At 43.0% G+C, this 14,102-nt stretch overlaps 1 protein-coding gene across 1 annotated transcript in view; it reads right to left on the reverse strand.

Annotated features, from left to right (window-relative positions):
• The window catches only part of LOC129699245 (aftiphilin-like), a 55,206-nt gene that overhangs the window by 32,165 nt on the left and 8,939 nt on the right, over positions 1-14,102 (reverse strand). Inside the window, exon 2 of the mRNA XM_055638865.1 lies at positions 5,262-7,143. Within this exon, the coding sequence (XP_055494840.1) occupies positions 5,262-7,118 (1,857 nt within the window). The 5' untranslated portion in view covers positions 7,119-7,143. The remainder of the gene's footprint in view (positions 1-5,261; positions 7,144-14,102) is intronic.

Raw genomic sequence — 14,102 nt, forward strand, 5'->3', positions numbered from 1 at the left:
GAGGTGGGATCTTATAGAAACTTACAAAATTCTTAAGGGGTTGGACAGGCTAGATGCAGGAAGATTGTTCCCGATGTTGGGGAAGTCCAGAACAAGGGGTCACAGTTTAAGGATATGGGGGAAGTCTTTTAGGTCCGAGATGAGACAAACATTTTTCACACAGAGAGTGGTGAATCTCTGGAATTCTCTGCCACAGAAGGTAGTTGAGGCCTGTTCATTGGCTATATTTAAGAGGGAGTTAGATGTGGCCCTTATGGCTAAAGGGATCAAAGGGTATGGAGAGAAGGCAGGTACAGGATACTGAGTTGGATGATCAGCCATGATCATATTGAATGGTGGTGCAGGCTCGAAGGGCCGAATGGCCTACTCCTGCACCTATTTTTTATGTCTGTTTCTATATGAATCAAATTCCATTCACTTTTAAGATCAGTTGAATTAGGTTATTAACGTGAATGTCAATGCATAGTCAGCCTCATGTTTTATTGCAGAAAAACGACATCCATTTGACCAGGATCTTTCAAGGCATTGAAGGGACAGTACTGAAAGCAACAATATCTGATCATCTCGTGATGATCTGGAACAAACACTTCCTAGGTCAGGAGTGTCCAAATGTCATGGTTAACTGATGAAAATTCACATGGTGCATAACCAAATGTGTATCAAATTGCAATATTTCTCAAATCAGACGCAAAAATCTTATTATAAACCAGTCGTGAATGACAACCTAAATCTGTTAATTTAAGAAATGTTTGACCTGATTCAATAGGTCAACAAATACAAATCTCACCAGCTGCAAGGACAAAGCAAGGGTTTCAGGTCAGTCTGCAAAGTGTGGCAAAGTGTACAGAACAAGCTCGCCACTCTGAGCCAGGTTTTGGTTGAGACATGAAGTCTCAAATGCAGTCGATTTAAATGCAAACAAGATCACCGTATTATTTAAAGCAGGTGCTCCCACATCCTGGACAATGATTACACCACGTGTTAACAGACCAAATAGTACCAAGCTGTGCTTCACTGGACAGCAAAATGCAACACAGTTTCTGCTAAATCACATTCACAGCTTCTGGGGCATACATTTACATAGAAACATAGAAAATAGGTGCAGGAGGAGGCCATTTGAATCAGCACCGCCATTCATTGTGATCATGGCTGATCGTCCCCTATCAATAGGAGACGATCATTCTCGTGCCTGCCTTCTCCCCATATCCCTCGACTCCACTAGCCCCTAGAGCTCTATCTAACTCCCTCTTAAATCCATCCAGTGACTTGGCCTCCACTACCATCTGTGGCGGGGAATTTCATAAATTCACAACTCTCTGGGTGAAAAAGTTTTTTCTCACCTCAGTCTTAAATGACCTCCTCTTTATTCTAAGACTGTGTGGCCGCTGGTTCTGGACTCGCCCAACATTGGGAAAATTTTTCCTGCATCTAGCTTGTCCAGTCCTTTTATAATTGTATATGTTTCTATAGATCCCCCTCATCCTTCTAAACTTCAGTGAATACAAGCCTAGTATTTTCAATCTTTCCTCATATGACAGTCATTTAGATTCATTACGTGCACCTAGTACAAAGTTCAGCATGAAAGTAGAGCTGGGCAGTAAGGTTGCTCCTCATATAGAGGCAGGGATGAGCAAGATGAAGAACAGTGTTGAAGATACCAAGGGTAACAGCAAATCAAGCCTTGAATAGCAGTTGAAGAAGGTCATGTTCACAGAGTATGAGAGGTTGAAGTGGGGAGGTTAGGGGCAAAGGGAGGAGGGGGAGAGCAAGAGGCTTTTAGACAGATGCATGAATAGCCAGGGAATGGAGGAATATGGATCATGTGCAGGCATCAGTCATGTTGGACACAGCCACCACGGGCCAATTGGCCTGCTCCTATGCAGCACTGTTCTAGGTTGCAAAACATGGAATATAACAAGGGCATAACTAAAGAGGCTTGACAGGATAGGAAACTAAACTAGACAATGTATTAAAGAGTGGTGATACAGACGATAAGCTTGGCACAAAATGCTGGATTAACTCAGCGGGACAGGCAGCATCTCTGGAGAGGATGGTGTTGCAGGTCGAGACACTTCTTCAGACTTGGGTCAGACTGGCAACTAAAAATATGCCAATGAACATAGACAGGAGCCTGACTCAGCCATCGTCAGGATTTCAGTATCCTTGCATATGCAGTCAATAGCATGAGGAAATATTTACCAGAATAACAGCTTGTGCACTATAATTACACAAATACATCTATTACACATTAACAGCAGCATCAAGGGTACAAAGTAGGGAGCACTAGCAACCCAACGCAAGTTGGAATCAGCAAGATGACATTTCAAAGCTCAACACAACAATCACATTTTCCAATTAAAGAAATTCATTTTTCCAATTAAAGAAATTGCCAACATTACTAATCTAACTGAACCACTGCCTCCCATAGACTTGGGTTAAAAGGAAAAGTTAAAGGAACAATCCCGAAGCAGTTAACGCAAGCTAGAATTGAGTAAATTAAATTGAGTCAATTTTAAAAAAACAGTAGCTCCATGGGTGCAGAAAAAGCAGTGGATCCTTTAAAATAGCTAATTACCCCAAGCAAACCAGCAGGGAGAAAATACTAGCAAACTATGCAAATTAACTGGAAAGAGATTTTTCATCCAACCACAAGTTTTGAGCTCTGTCATTTAGCACAGATAGGGTAGACAGTCAGAACCTTCTCTCCCACCCCCACGTGTGAAATTGTCAAATACCAGAGGGCATAGCTTTAAGGTGAGAGGGGCAAAGTTTAAAGGAGATGTGTATGGTAAGTTTTTTTTTTTAATTCCACAGTGGGTGCCAAGGTGGTGGAAGATGTGCAATAGTGGAAAAGGCTTTTAGATGCAATGAATAGTGATGTATAAACAGACTTGTTTAATTCCACATGCATTTGGATCGAGAAAAACATATGAATTAGGTGCAGGGATGTGAGCCTGCACCGCCATTCAGATCATGGCGGACTTCAGTTTGCCTTCCACATGGACCTGGTTAGCCACAAGGGCCACATCTAGGGCTCTGTTTGAAGTGTGCTGTGAGAGAGTGTTCTAAAAAAGTTCTGTCACCTAAAGGATGTCGACCGCTGTGACCCCTTGTCCTGTTCCCTACACCAACATCCCTGATAACTGTACCTATGTCGACCCGTTTCAAAGTTATCCCTCCAATCACCTTTACAGCATTCGCCTCTCACCCGCCTCCTCCTACCTGGGTAAATTAACTTTATCCACGCCCCTCATGATTTTACACAACCCCTTAAGGTCAACTCTCAGTCTCCGACACTCTAAGGAAAAAGCCGTAGCATATAGTTTCTCCTTTTCACTCAGGTTCAAGTCGTCCAGTTCCAGTGACATCCTTATGAATCTTGGGTAGACAAATATGCTGGAGAAACACAGCGGGTGCAGCAGCATCTATGGAGCGAGGGAAATAGGCAACATTTCGGGCCGAAACGTTGCCTATTTCCCTCGCTCCATAGATGCTGCTGCACCCGCTGAGTTTCTCCAGCATTTTTGTCTACCTTCGATTTTCCAGCATCTGCAGTTCCTTCTTAAACTCCTTATGAATCTTTACTTGCTTAACAACATATTTCCTGATTGCATGTCAACCAGAACTGCACACAACACTCCAAGTGTTATCTTACTAACATTTTGTCCCATTGTAACATGACATCCCCACTCTTGTATGGACTTTAGGAATGGAGATGGCTAACTCGCCCAAACAGCATCAATGGTGCTGAAGTGGAGATGTTGGAGAGCATCAAGTTCCACATCAATGAGCAGCTCCTTAACCTTGCTGATATGGAGGAGAGGTCGATGTCTTTCACACCCCCACGTTACTAAGCATCCTATCTCCTTCCCATACTCCGCCTTGTTATTGTTGCCAGTGACATCTGCAAACGTGGAAGTGGAGCAGAATTTGGTCACACGGTTGTGAGTGTGAGTTGTATAGCGAGCAGAGCAAGGAGCTGAGAAAGCATCTGAACACACACACAAAAACACACACACACGGAGAACTATTGTGGAGGATCATTTGTCACCTATGCTCACTGACTCGAGTCCAAGGGCTCACTGACTCGAGACTGAGGGTCAGTGGCAGATGGTGGTTGCTGGAGAAACTCAGTGGGTCAGGCAGCAATCTCACGAGGCAATCGATCTCTATTCTCAAGGAGTGTACAGAAATGTTTTCAAAATATACCTGGCCAATAACCAAGTTTCGACTTTATGTGGCTCTTTGCGACATTTGTAATGTTCAAAATCCCACGGTAAGGTCAAAAATTACCAAATTACCATGCACGGAAAACTAGAGATTCCCATTTACTTAAATGACAATCTATTCACAACAAAACAGAAAACGTTCAAAACAGGAATCATATTGGCTGTTTGCAGCTTAAAATACAGAAGTTTCACAATTTAACATCAAGTCAGTTATAAAACAAAACTTTGAATCTTTGGGGCAGGTTGCTTACTTACCCCCGCTCATATTCAATAGTAAAAGAGAAGATGAAAACTAATTAAGATGTTAATATTGTTATGGTGAGACAAACACCAAGCTATGCTAGAACTCAGCAGGCCAAGCAGCATCTGTGGAGAGAACGAAGTATGACGTTTCAGATTGGGACCCTTCTTCTGACCCGCCATCCATCCACTGCCTACCCAGGTGCTGCCTGAGTGCTGAGTTCCTCCAGCACCTTGTGTTTTTGCTCAAGATTCCAGCTTCTGCGGCATCTTGTATTCCAATATTCCGCCTTACCTCTCTGAGCTGCTCCACCTATATGCTCCTGCCCGGTGCCTCAGGTCAGCGGATCAGCTGCTCCTTGAGGTACCAAGGTCTAAGCGGAAGCTCAGAGGGGATTTCTGTTGTTGCCCTGGCACTCTGGAACACCTTGCCGCTGCAGATCAGACAGGCCCCTTCACTGTCCATCTTTAAATCCTCCCTAAAAACTCACTTTTATTCACTGGCTTTCGACACTGGCTGAGACTTTGTTCCTGTTTTAGTGCTTTTAATGTCTTTTAATTTTTACTGTTTTTATAGTCCTGTCGTCTTAATGGTTTTAGTAGTTTGTAATAACTTTTTGTTGACTTCCCATGTACAGCACTTTGTGGTAACTGATGTTGTCTAAAAGCGCTTTATAAATAAAGTTATTATTATTATTAATATTTCTACGGGTCATTGCTTGTAGCTTTTGAAACAAGAGGGCAGATTAATTAGCATCTAATGCAACAATATATAATGTGAGCAACACTTACTTGTGTCAAGGTTACATCACATGGAGTTGTACTCTTCATTCTTGCCATTTCATCAATAGACTGAAAGGAGGCAGGGTCCACTGTGCCCGAGTTGCTACTTAGGGCAGGTTCAGTCCTGCTGCATTCACTCATTTCCTCTTTACATTCAGAAGACTGCTCTTCTCCAAAGGCTGCCCATGACGTACTTTCAGGCGCTGACTCCCCAAAGGCATTCCACTCAGCCTGGCCATCGCCTGAAAAGTCTTCGTCGTGATGGAAACCCGTAAATTCAGAGCCATTTTCATCTTGAGTGGACCCAAATTCGCCAAAACCCTCGTCATTTGTAAATGTGGCCGCAGCGGCTCCGTGTTCATCTAATCCCACGTCAGCTGCAGACAGCGCTTTCTTTTCTGTAGGATCTTGTGGTAAATTACCAAACGTTGACACGCTGTCATTACTTGTGGTACCAAAGTCACCAAAATCATCTTCCTGAAACGTGGCAAATTCTTCAGTTGGCGAATTTGAACCACTCCTGCTGTCAGAGTCTCCAGCCTGTGCATCAGTATTCACTGATCTAAACACAGAAACATCACCATCCACTGAACCGCTTCTAGAAATTCTAAAATCACCAGGCTCATTTTCCTCTGTCCTTTCTGTTTCAGCTGCCGGAAGCTCTTCAATGACTACGTTGTCTTGTCCAACCACTAACTCATTACATGCAATGCTGTGTGTAACTACTTCAAGCGTTTCTTCATCAAGGTTACATGTTTCCAAATCTGGCTGGTGTTGTTTCTGTGCTACAGGAGAAGCTTCTGATTGCACCGTGGTAGTGGTTTCTTTTCCTGTGCCCAAAGATTCACAAGTTGCCTGCCGAGTATTTTGATCTCCGCTTTCAAAGTCTTCCATTGACTCCGAGGAGCTCTGAATGCCATTAGAAATGTCTATATTGTCTGTAGTACTAAGTTCAGAGGGGAGGCACTGGGTGCCATCTCCTTCATTTGCACCGTTCTCATTTTTACACTTCGGTGGGGCAAATGCACCTTCAATTTGTTCATCCACAACTTCAGGTTCATCATGACTTACAGCAAGGTCCAAACTGGCCTCAACTGTTGGCAGATTCCCTAAAGTTGACTCATCGTCAGAACTATGCTCCGTTGTCAGTGGTACTGTTCCTATGCTTGATAAAGACCTATCCTTTTTTTCTTCTGTTAAAGTAGCAGACATTTCAAAGTTAGAAAATGCAGTAAAGTCTTCAACTCGACCAGGTTTCATGTCGGAAGAGAGCTCAGATATGTTAACATTTATAGCCTTTTGGTCATTTGCGGCAACCATATTTTCTATTCCCCGTGAATGCTCAGAGTCCATAGTCGAGTACCCATTAGTGAGAACCTCTGGGGTGGTCTTGCCACCATTGTAACACTCTTCTTGCTCTTCTGGTTTTAAACTTACTGCAGGGACATTCTTGGCCAAAATGGCAGGCTGCGCAGTTACTGCCGTTTGTTTTACGGATTCTGTTGTTGTACATTCAAAAACATTCTTTGATTTGGACTGGGTTGCATCTTTATCAGCAATTATAGCCATGTCATTTGGCATAGGCTTTGAGAAGTCTGAGTGAATGTCTCTGCCCTCACAGGCACCAGCTGAATGAAAGTCAGCAAACACATGTGCATCACTGGAGTACTCGTTGCCAGGCACAAAATGGTTCTGGGACATGAAGTTTTCATGTGGGTCTTCCAAATCAAAGTCATTATACCCAAGGGTGGATGTACCAACTCCCGAGAAGCCACCAAATTCACCAAACTCATCTTCATCAAACTCAGTCCCATCATCTAATGGTGGCGGTGAAGAAGAATACATTCTAATAACATCCGGTTCCATGGCTTTTCCTCCTAGCTTGTTAAACCTAGAGAGAAGAATACAGATTAACTCAGCAACCCCAGAACTCAGAAATTCACATTGCTGGTAACATTTGCCAATAATCATTGCTAATCAGATCAACAACAAACTTTGTGAGCACACTGTGATGAAGAACTTCAATTGCATGTAATAAATATCCCTCATTAGGCGAGAAGGAATGAAGTCATTTCAGGGGTCTCGACCCAAAACATTCTCTGGGGATGCTGCCTGACCCACTGTGTTACACCAGCTTTTTGTATCTATCTTCCAAGTCATTTTCAACTTGCATTTAACATCCATAACCATTATAAAAGTGAGTATTTTCAACCCTTAAAGTCGTCGATAATTTTTTAAATCCTTATGAAGATGCGCCATCCATGTTGCTGTAGGAGCACACTTACATGTTACAAGGAGTGAAAGGATATAGGCATGGGCCAAGGCCTGCGTTTTGAGTCGTTCATTTCTAGTAATATTTTGATAACTTACAACGCACAGTATATTAACAGCAAAATTAATCAAATTAAATTGAAAGTCATTATGAACAAATTCTTCTTATAAATGTAGAAATCTGGAAGACTCAGGCCACTAGACCAATGAGGCAAATTAAAATCATAGATTTAATTCAATAGACAATAGACAATACGTGCAGGAGTAGGCCATTCGGCCCTTTGAGCAAGCACCCCCATTCAATGTGATCATGGCTGATCATCCCCAATCAGTATCCCGTTCCTGCCTTCTCCCCATATCCCCTGACTTCACTATCTTTAAGAGCCCTATCTAGCTCTCTCTTGAAAGCATCCAGAGAACCTGCCTCCACTGCCCTCTGAGGCAGAGAATTCCACAGACTCACCACTCTCTGTGAGAACATGCGTTTCCTTGTCTCCGTTCTAAATGGCAGCTTCATTGATTTGTAGTTGCTGTTTCAAACCAAGATGTTTAGATGAAGAACCTTGTTGAAACAAACATTATCTTATGGGTGAAGCCCAACACTGATCCATCTTGCTGCACAAGGAGTTACAACAGATACAGGTAGCAGCATTCACCAGAACCATTCTGCAAGGTCAGTCACTTCCAACAGAGATTATCCGCTAATAGAATAAAAACGTTACAGATTAGAAACTGTTTGATTGTCACGTTCATCAGGGTGCAATGAAATCCTTTGTTCCTTGTGTTTATGGCAATCAGATCATCTATAGTTTTTAATTATTTGAACAAAATTCTAACAAATGATTCTGAAATACAATCAGAGGTTAACAACATATCGACCCTTGGTTGCAGGAAGATATCCATTAGCAAGACTGAAGAGAAGGTTCAACAAAACTGCAAAGCCTCAAAATTAATTTCACGAAACATTAAGTATTTAGTGCATTAAAACTTAAGAATCCACTTTTTTCTATTCAACTAGCAGCAATTAAAATATCGTAGATAGAACAACATTGGTCAAGAGGTAAAAATATTTATCATGCAGCATGTTAAATTACACCTACACTACTTAGCCAAACTCAGACCCTCTCTCACACCTCCCGCTGCTGAAAGACTCATCCATGCCTTCATCTCCTCCCGACTGGACTACTGCAACTCACTTCTCCTTGGCATCAGCTCCACCTACATCAACCGACTCCAACTGGTCCAGAACGCAGCCGCCCGACTCATCACCCACACCAAATCCTGGCATCACATCACTCCAGTCCTCGAACAACTTCACTGGCTACCCATCTCCCACCGGATCAACTACAAAATCCTTATCCTCACCTACAAAGCCCTCCATCCATCAGCCCCCCCCCCCCCCCCCCATATCTCACTGATCTTCTCTCCCCCTACCAACCCTCAGGGTCCCTCAGATCCACATCAGCCGGTCTCCTCTCCATCCACAAGTCCAACCTCCGCAGTTTTGGGGACAGAGCCTTCTCCAGGGCAGCTCCCAGGCTCTGGAACTCCCTCCCCCAACTGATCCGCAATTACGTGTCCCTCACCATCTTCCAGTCCCGCCTCAAGACCCATCTCTTCACCTCTGCCTATCCTTAGCCCCATGTCCCCCTCCCTTTTCATCTGTGCATTAATTGCCTCATATTGTGTTTTGTATTGTATTCTGTCTTTACTTTGTGTACTAGTCATGTCTCTACTATTTATTTCATTCCCCTTACATGTTTTTCCTCTACCTGCTAAATTTTTGTAAGGTGTCCTTGAGACTCTTGAAAGGCACCCATAAATAAAATGTTTTATTATTCTTATTATTACTTTATAAAATGAGAATGCTGGAAACGCTCACTCAGGCACATCTGTAGAAAGAGAATGCATAGGAAGGAACTGCAGATGCTGGTTTAAACCGAAGATAAACACAAAACGCTGGAGTAACTCAGCGGGACAGACAGCATCTCTGGAGAGAAGGAATGGGTGACGTTTCGGGTCGAGACTCTTTCAGACTGAACTGTAGTTACTCAATATGAATATCTCAATACTCATACCACTGGGCTGTAAGCTGCCCACACGGAAGACAAGGTGCTGCTCCTCCAATGTACATTTAGACTCACTCTGACAATGCCAAACAGCTCAAAATGGCCCATTTCCTTTATTCCGGAAGTGGCGGCGCTGTGAAACGGCTGCAGCTCGCCTTCAGTCTGTTTGTTTTTACTATTTGGTGTTGTTTTTTTGTTTTTTGTTTTGTTCAGTTAAACTTTTGGTTATTAGGTCTTAAATTGAGAAACTTGTCTCTCCTTCTTCCTATTGCAAACAATCCCTCGTTTAAACCGTCTACTTTAGATATGGTGTTTGTTCAATGGGAATTAATACTGTGAGAGGCCTCTATAAGAAGGAGACTCTTTTTTCTTTTCAAGAACTACAGGAGAAATATCACTTGAACGCAAACAATTTTTTTAGATACCTTCAAATCCGAGATCATGTGAAAACATATACACAAGATTGTCCCTCTATGGGTCCAGATACATTAGACAATTGTTTGAATAGACATGCCGATACAAGTAAGTTGATATCATACATTTATAACCCTTTCTTAAATATTGATACCCCACCTTCTGAGATTTATAGGCGAGCATGGGAGGACGAGTTGGGATTACCTATTTCAAAAGATATATGGGAGGAAAGCCTACTATACATACATTACTGTTCTTTAAATGTCAGGTAAGGCCTGATACAATTCAAAATATTGCATAGGTTATACTACTCAAAAACCAAATTGAATAAGATGTCCCCAACTGTCTCCCCTCTCTGTGATAAATGTCACCTCCAAGAAGCTACCCTAACCCATTCTTTTGTACCCTGTATAAAAACACAACATTTCTAGATGGGAATATTCAATACCATTTCTAAAACACTCAAAATTCAATTGGAGTCAGACTCAAAACTAATATTAGGAATGTCAGAGGGCTGCTCTAAGTTAATGACATTCCAAAGATGTTTCCTTGACTATGGTTTAATAAATGTGAAAAAACTCATACTCAAATTCTGGAAAAAGATAACAGCCTTGTTTTGTCCAATAAATCAGACCAATTTTCCAAAATATGGTCTCCTTTCATTGAATTTCTTCAACAACAGAATGGTTGAACACACATTTAAAACCGATGCTTGGGTAGGGAAGGATAGTGGGACATATCTCCATTTTTCTTTTCTCTTTTTTTTCTCTCACGTTTTTGTCAGTTCACGGGTTTTTTCCTCTCTTTTTTGTATCTTTCTTCTTTCTCTTCATTCTTTCCTTTTTACTTCCCCCCCGATCATTTATCAGTTTATAAAATGTTAAAACTGAAACTGTACGAAAATTGTATAATTGCTATGCTGATTACGCGGAACCTGCCACGCCTTCGACCTTGGAACTGTGTGAAGTGGCTGCAAAAGGACAGTGCTGCTGGAGGGGGGGGAATTCCTTTCCACAGCGTGTGGGAAGTCTAGCCCGGGTCAGCACGGCCTAGGCTGCACAAAGTAGTAAACTTGACTGGGCCACCAGCGGTAAAGTCGCGGGGAGGGCAGGAGAGTTGAGAAGGAGAGGGTCGGGGTTCATGCCAGTAACCCACTCACTCACCACAGCTGCCGCAGCGCTCTGGGCGTGGAGCCACTGCATTGTGTCCAGGGAGGGAAGTAGCTCGGGTAGCTGCTAGCGGCCGCCGGGACCAGACAGCGGAACCGTCTGCCACCTCAGCAGCTTCTGCCGGCCCGCCCACCAGCCAGCCACGGTGTCCTTCGGCACAGGCGCAACCGGTGGGGGTGGTGGCGTGCGTATTCATTGCCGGGAAATACAGTACTTAAATGAAACTGTGTTCCAAGCCAGGAGGAAACCAGGCCAAATGAAGGGTGGAACAGTGAAACCAGAGAAGGGACAACAAAACTGCAGAAAAAGGGATCATAATGCAAGTAGCGTCATTGTAAAAAAAATTAACATCTTTTGTATCAATGTACTTGCTTTCTGCAGCATCTTCATTCTCCTCAGACTGGCTCAATGCACATTAGTTCTAAAGTGAGAGGATTTAATAGTAATCAAATTTAATCAACATATAACTTTGCCAAAGCTTAAAACAGGGAGACAGCAAGGACCAATTTATACTTGCGAGGCAGAATAAATAGGGAACATAAATGTAGGATAACAAAAGAATTACATTTATTTTAGGACATTGAGTTGGGTTTTGGAATGGGCTGCGCACAAAGATGCAGTCGAATCTTTCACCGTATTTAAAGTGTAACTGGAGAAGCACTTGCCTTGACTTAACCCAAGTCACAAACACGGAGAGAAGATTAAACTATTGGTTCTTTATGGCGATGTTTAAAATTCTAAGACAATGGACAAAAGCATTTGCAGTTTCATTTCACAGTTGTTTTACTGCATGTTGCAGTTAAAAACTCTCGACCACTCAATCTGGCAGCATTTATATTGTTCAATGTATACTGGACTAAGGTGGACAAAAATGCTGGAGAAACACAGCGGGTGCAGCAGCATCTATGGAGCGAAGGAAATAGGCAACGTTTCGGGCCCGAAACGTTGCCCATCTCCTTCGCTCCATAGATGCTGCTGCACCCACTGAGTTTCTCCAGCATTTTTGTCTATCTTCGATTTTCCAGCATCTGCAGTTCCTTCTTAAACCATAGTATACTGGAATAAATTGTTCTGTTGACCCCTGCAAAAGCACTTCAGCAGATTTTTGCCAAATTCGGTTACATGAAGGAACAGAATTGTGACCTATGATGAAGAACCTGTATCATATACTGAAACACTGCTTTGAGAAATGTATATTATCACAAAAAGCTTAGTGGATGAATTAAATCAAGGATGTTATCAAACTCAATACAATTGTCTAAGCTCAGACATTAGAGCAACTGTGTCAAGAAATGAAACCACGACAAGTTTCTGGCAAATAGGAATGGAAAAACTACTGATGTAACATGCAGCATAGTCTTGCTTTGGCTCCCTTGTGCATTATTGATTTTGGTGTTAGATGTCTCGATAAAAAAAACTCAGCACAAGTTTAATATTTCTTTTCTTAAAATACAGAATCATTTCCTCGCAATTTGTCAATTAAATGTGGTTGAGGATGCAAGTATCCAACCCCCTTCCAGGCTCCAAGTCACCTATTAGAAGGGAAGGCCTGATTATCCCACAAACCTACTGGGAAGCTTTTGCCAGTGATCCCCATTTTCCTTTGTAAAACGTAAACAGAACCAGGTCATGCAACCCATTGTGCCAATGCTGACAATCTATACACATTGAATAACAATATTAAGCAATCTGCTTCCCCCTTTCTCTCCTCTTCCGATCTACCCAGGACCTCTCACGCACACCCTTCTTTCCAAGCCAGCCCATCTCCCAGTTTTTTTCTCCTCTCCCAACTTCTCCCCGTCCATCACCCATACACTCCACCCACTGGAGACTCTCTCTCCCCCTGCACCCCCGCCCCCCTCCGCACTGTTCCCATCTGCCCATTTACCTCACGTGTTTGGTTCCTTTCACCTTTTGTCAGGTTTCTTGTGTACAGTTTTGGTCTCCTAATTTGAGGAAGGACATCCTTGTGATTGAGGCAGTGCAGAGTAGGTTCACGAGATTGATCCCTGAGATGGTGGGACTGAGGAAAGATTGAAAAGACTAGGCTTGTATTCACTGGAGTTTAGAAGGAAGAGGGGGTTATCTTATAGAAACATATAAAATTATAAAAGGACTGGACAAGCCAGATGCAGGAAAAATGTTCCCAATGTTGGGCGAGTCCAGAACCAGGGGCCACAGTCTTAGAATAAAGGGGAGGTCATTTAAGACTGAGGTGAGAAAAAAACGTTTTCACCCTGAGAGTTGTGAATTTATGGAATTCCCTGCCACAGAGGGCAGTGGAGGCCAAGTCACTGGGTGGATTCAAGTCACTGGGGCTAGTGGAGTCAAGGGATATGGGGAGAAGGCAGGCACGGGTTATTGATAGGGAACGATCAGCCATGATCACAATGAATGGCGGTGCTAGCTCGAAGGGCCTCCTCCTGCACCTATGTTTCTATAATCTGCAGCCCATTTCACTCCACAGATGCTGTCTTTGTTGCATCCACATCATCTCCCAGCCACTGTTGCAATCTCCACCCTTTTCTCCACCCACCTCCACTTGACCATCACTCCGTCCTCATGTGGATCTTATCACTTACCAGGTCTTGCCACACCCTTCCCATACACCTGTATAAAGGCTATCTCCTTTCAGTCTACATGAAGGGTCTCAACACAGAGTTGACTATCCGTTTCCCTCCACATGCTGCCCGACCCACCGAGTTCCCCAGCATCTCGTTCATTGCAGCAGATTCCAGCATAATCCGTCTGTCGTTAGTGTGTATTGTAGAGGTTTCTAAACATACAGCCCGTGATTTTCATTTACAGCAGAAAACAAATTTCCAGTTTTATTTATATCAAACAAATCCAACGCACTATGGATAATGAAAGGCACACAGGAACAAAAAGCATAAAAGGCTGCCTACACGCGAGGTCCCACATACCAG

This window comes from Leucoraja erinacea, chromosome 8 (assembly GCF_028641065.1).
Source record: "Leucoraja erinacea ecotype New England chromosome 8, Leri_hhj_1, whole genome shotgun sequence".
Lineage (NCBI taxonomy): Eukaryota > Metazoa > Chordata > Chondrichthyes > Rajiformes > Rajidae > Leucoraja > Leucoraja erinaceus.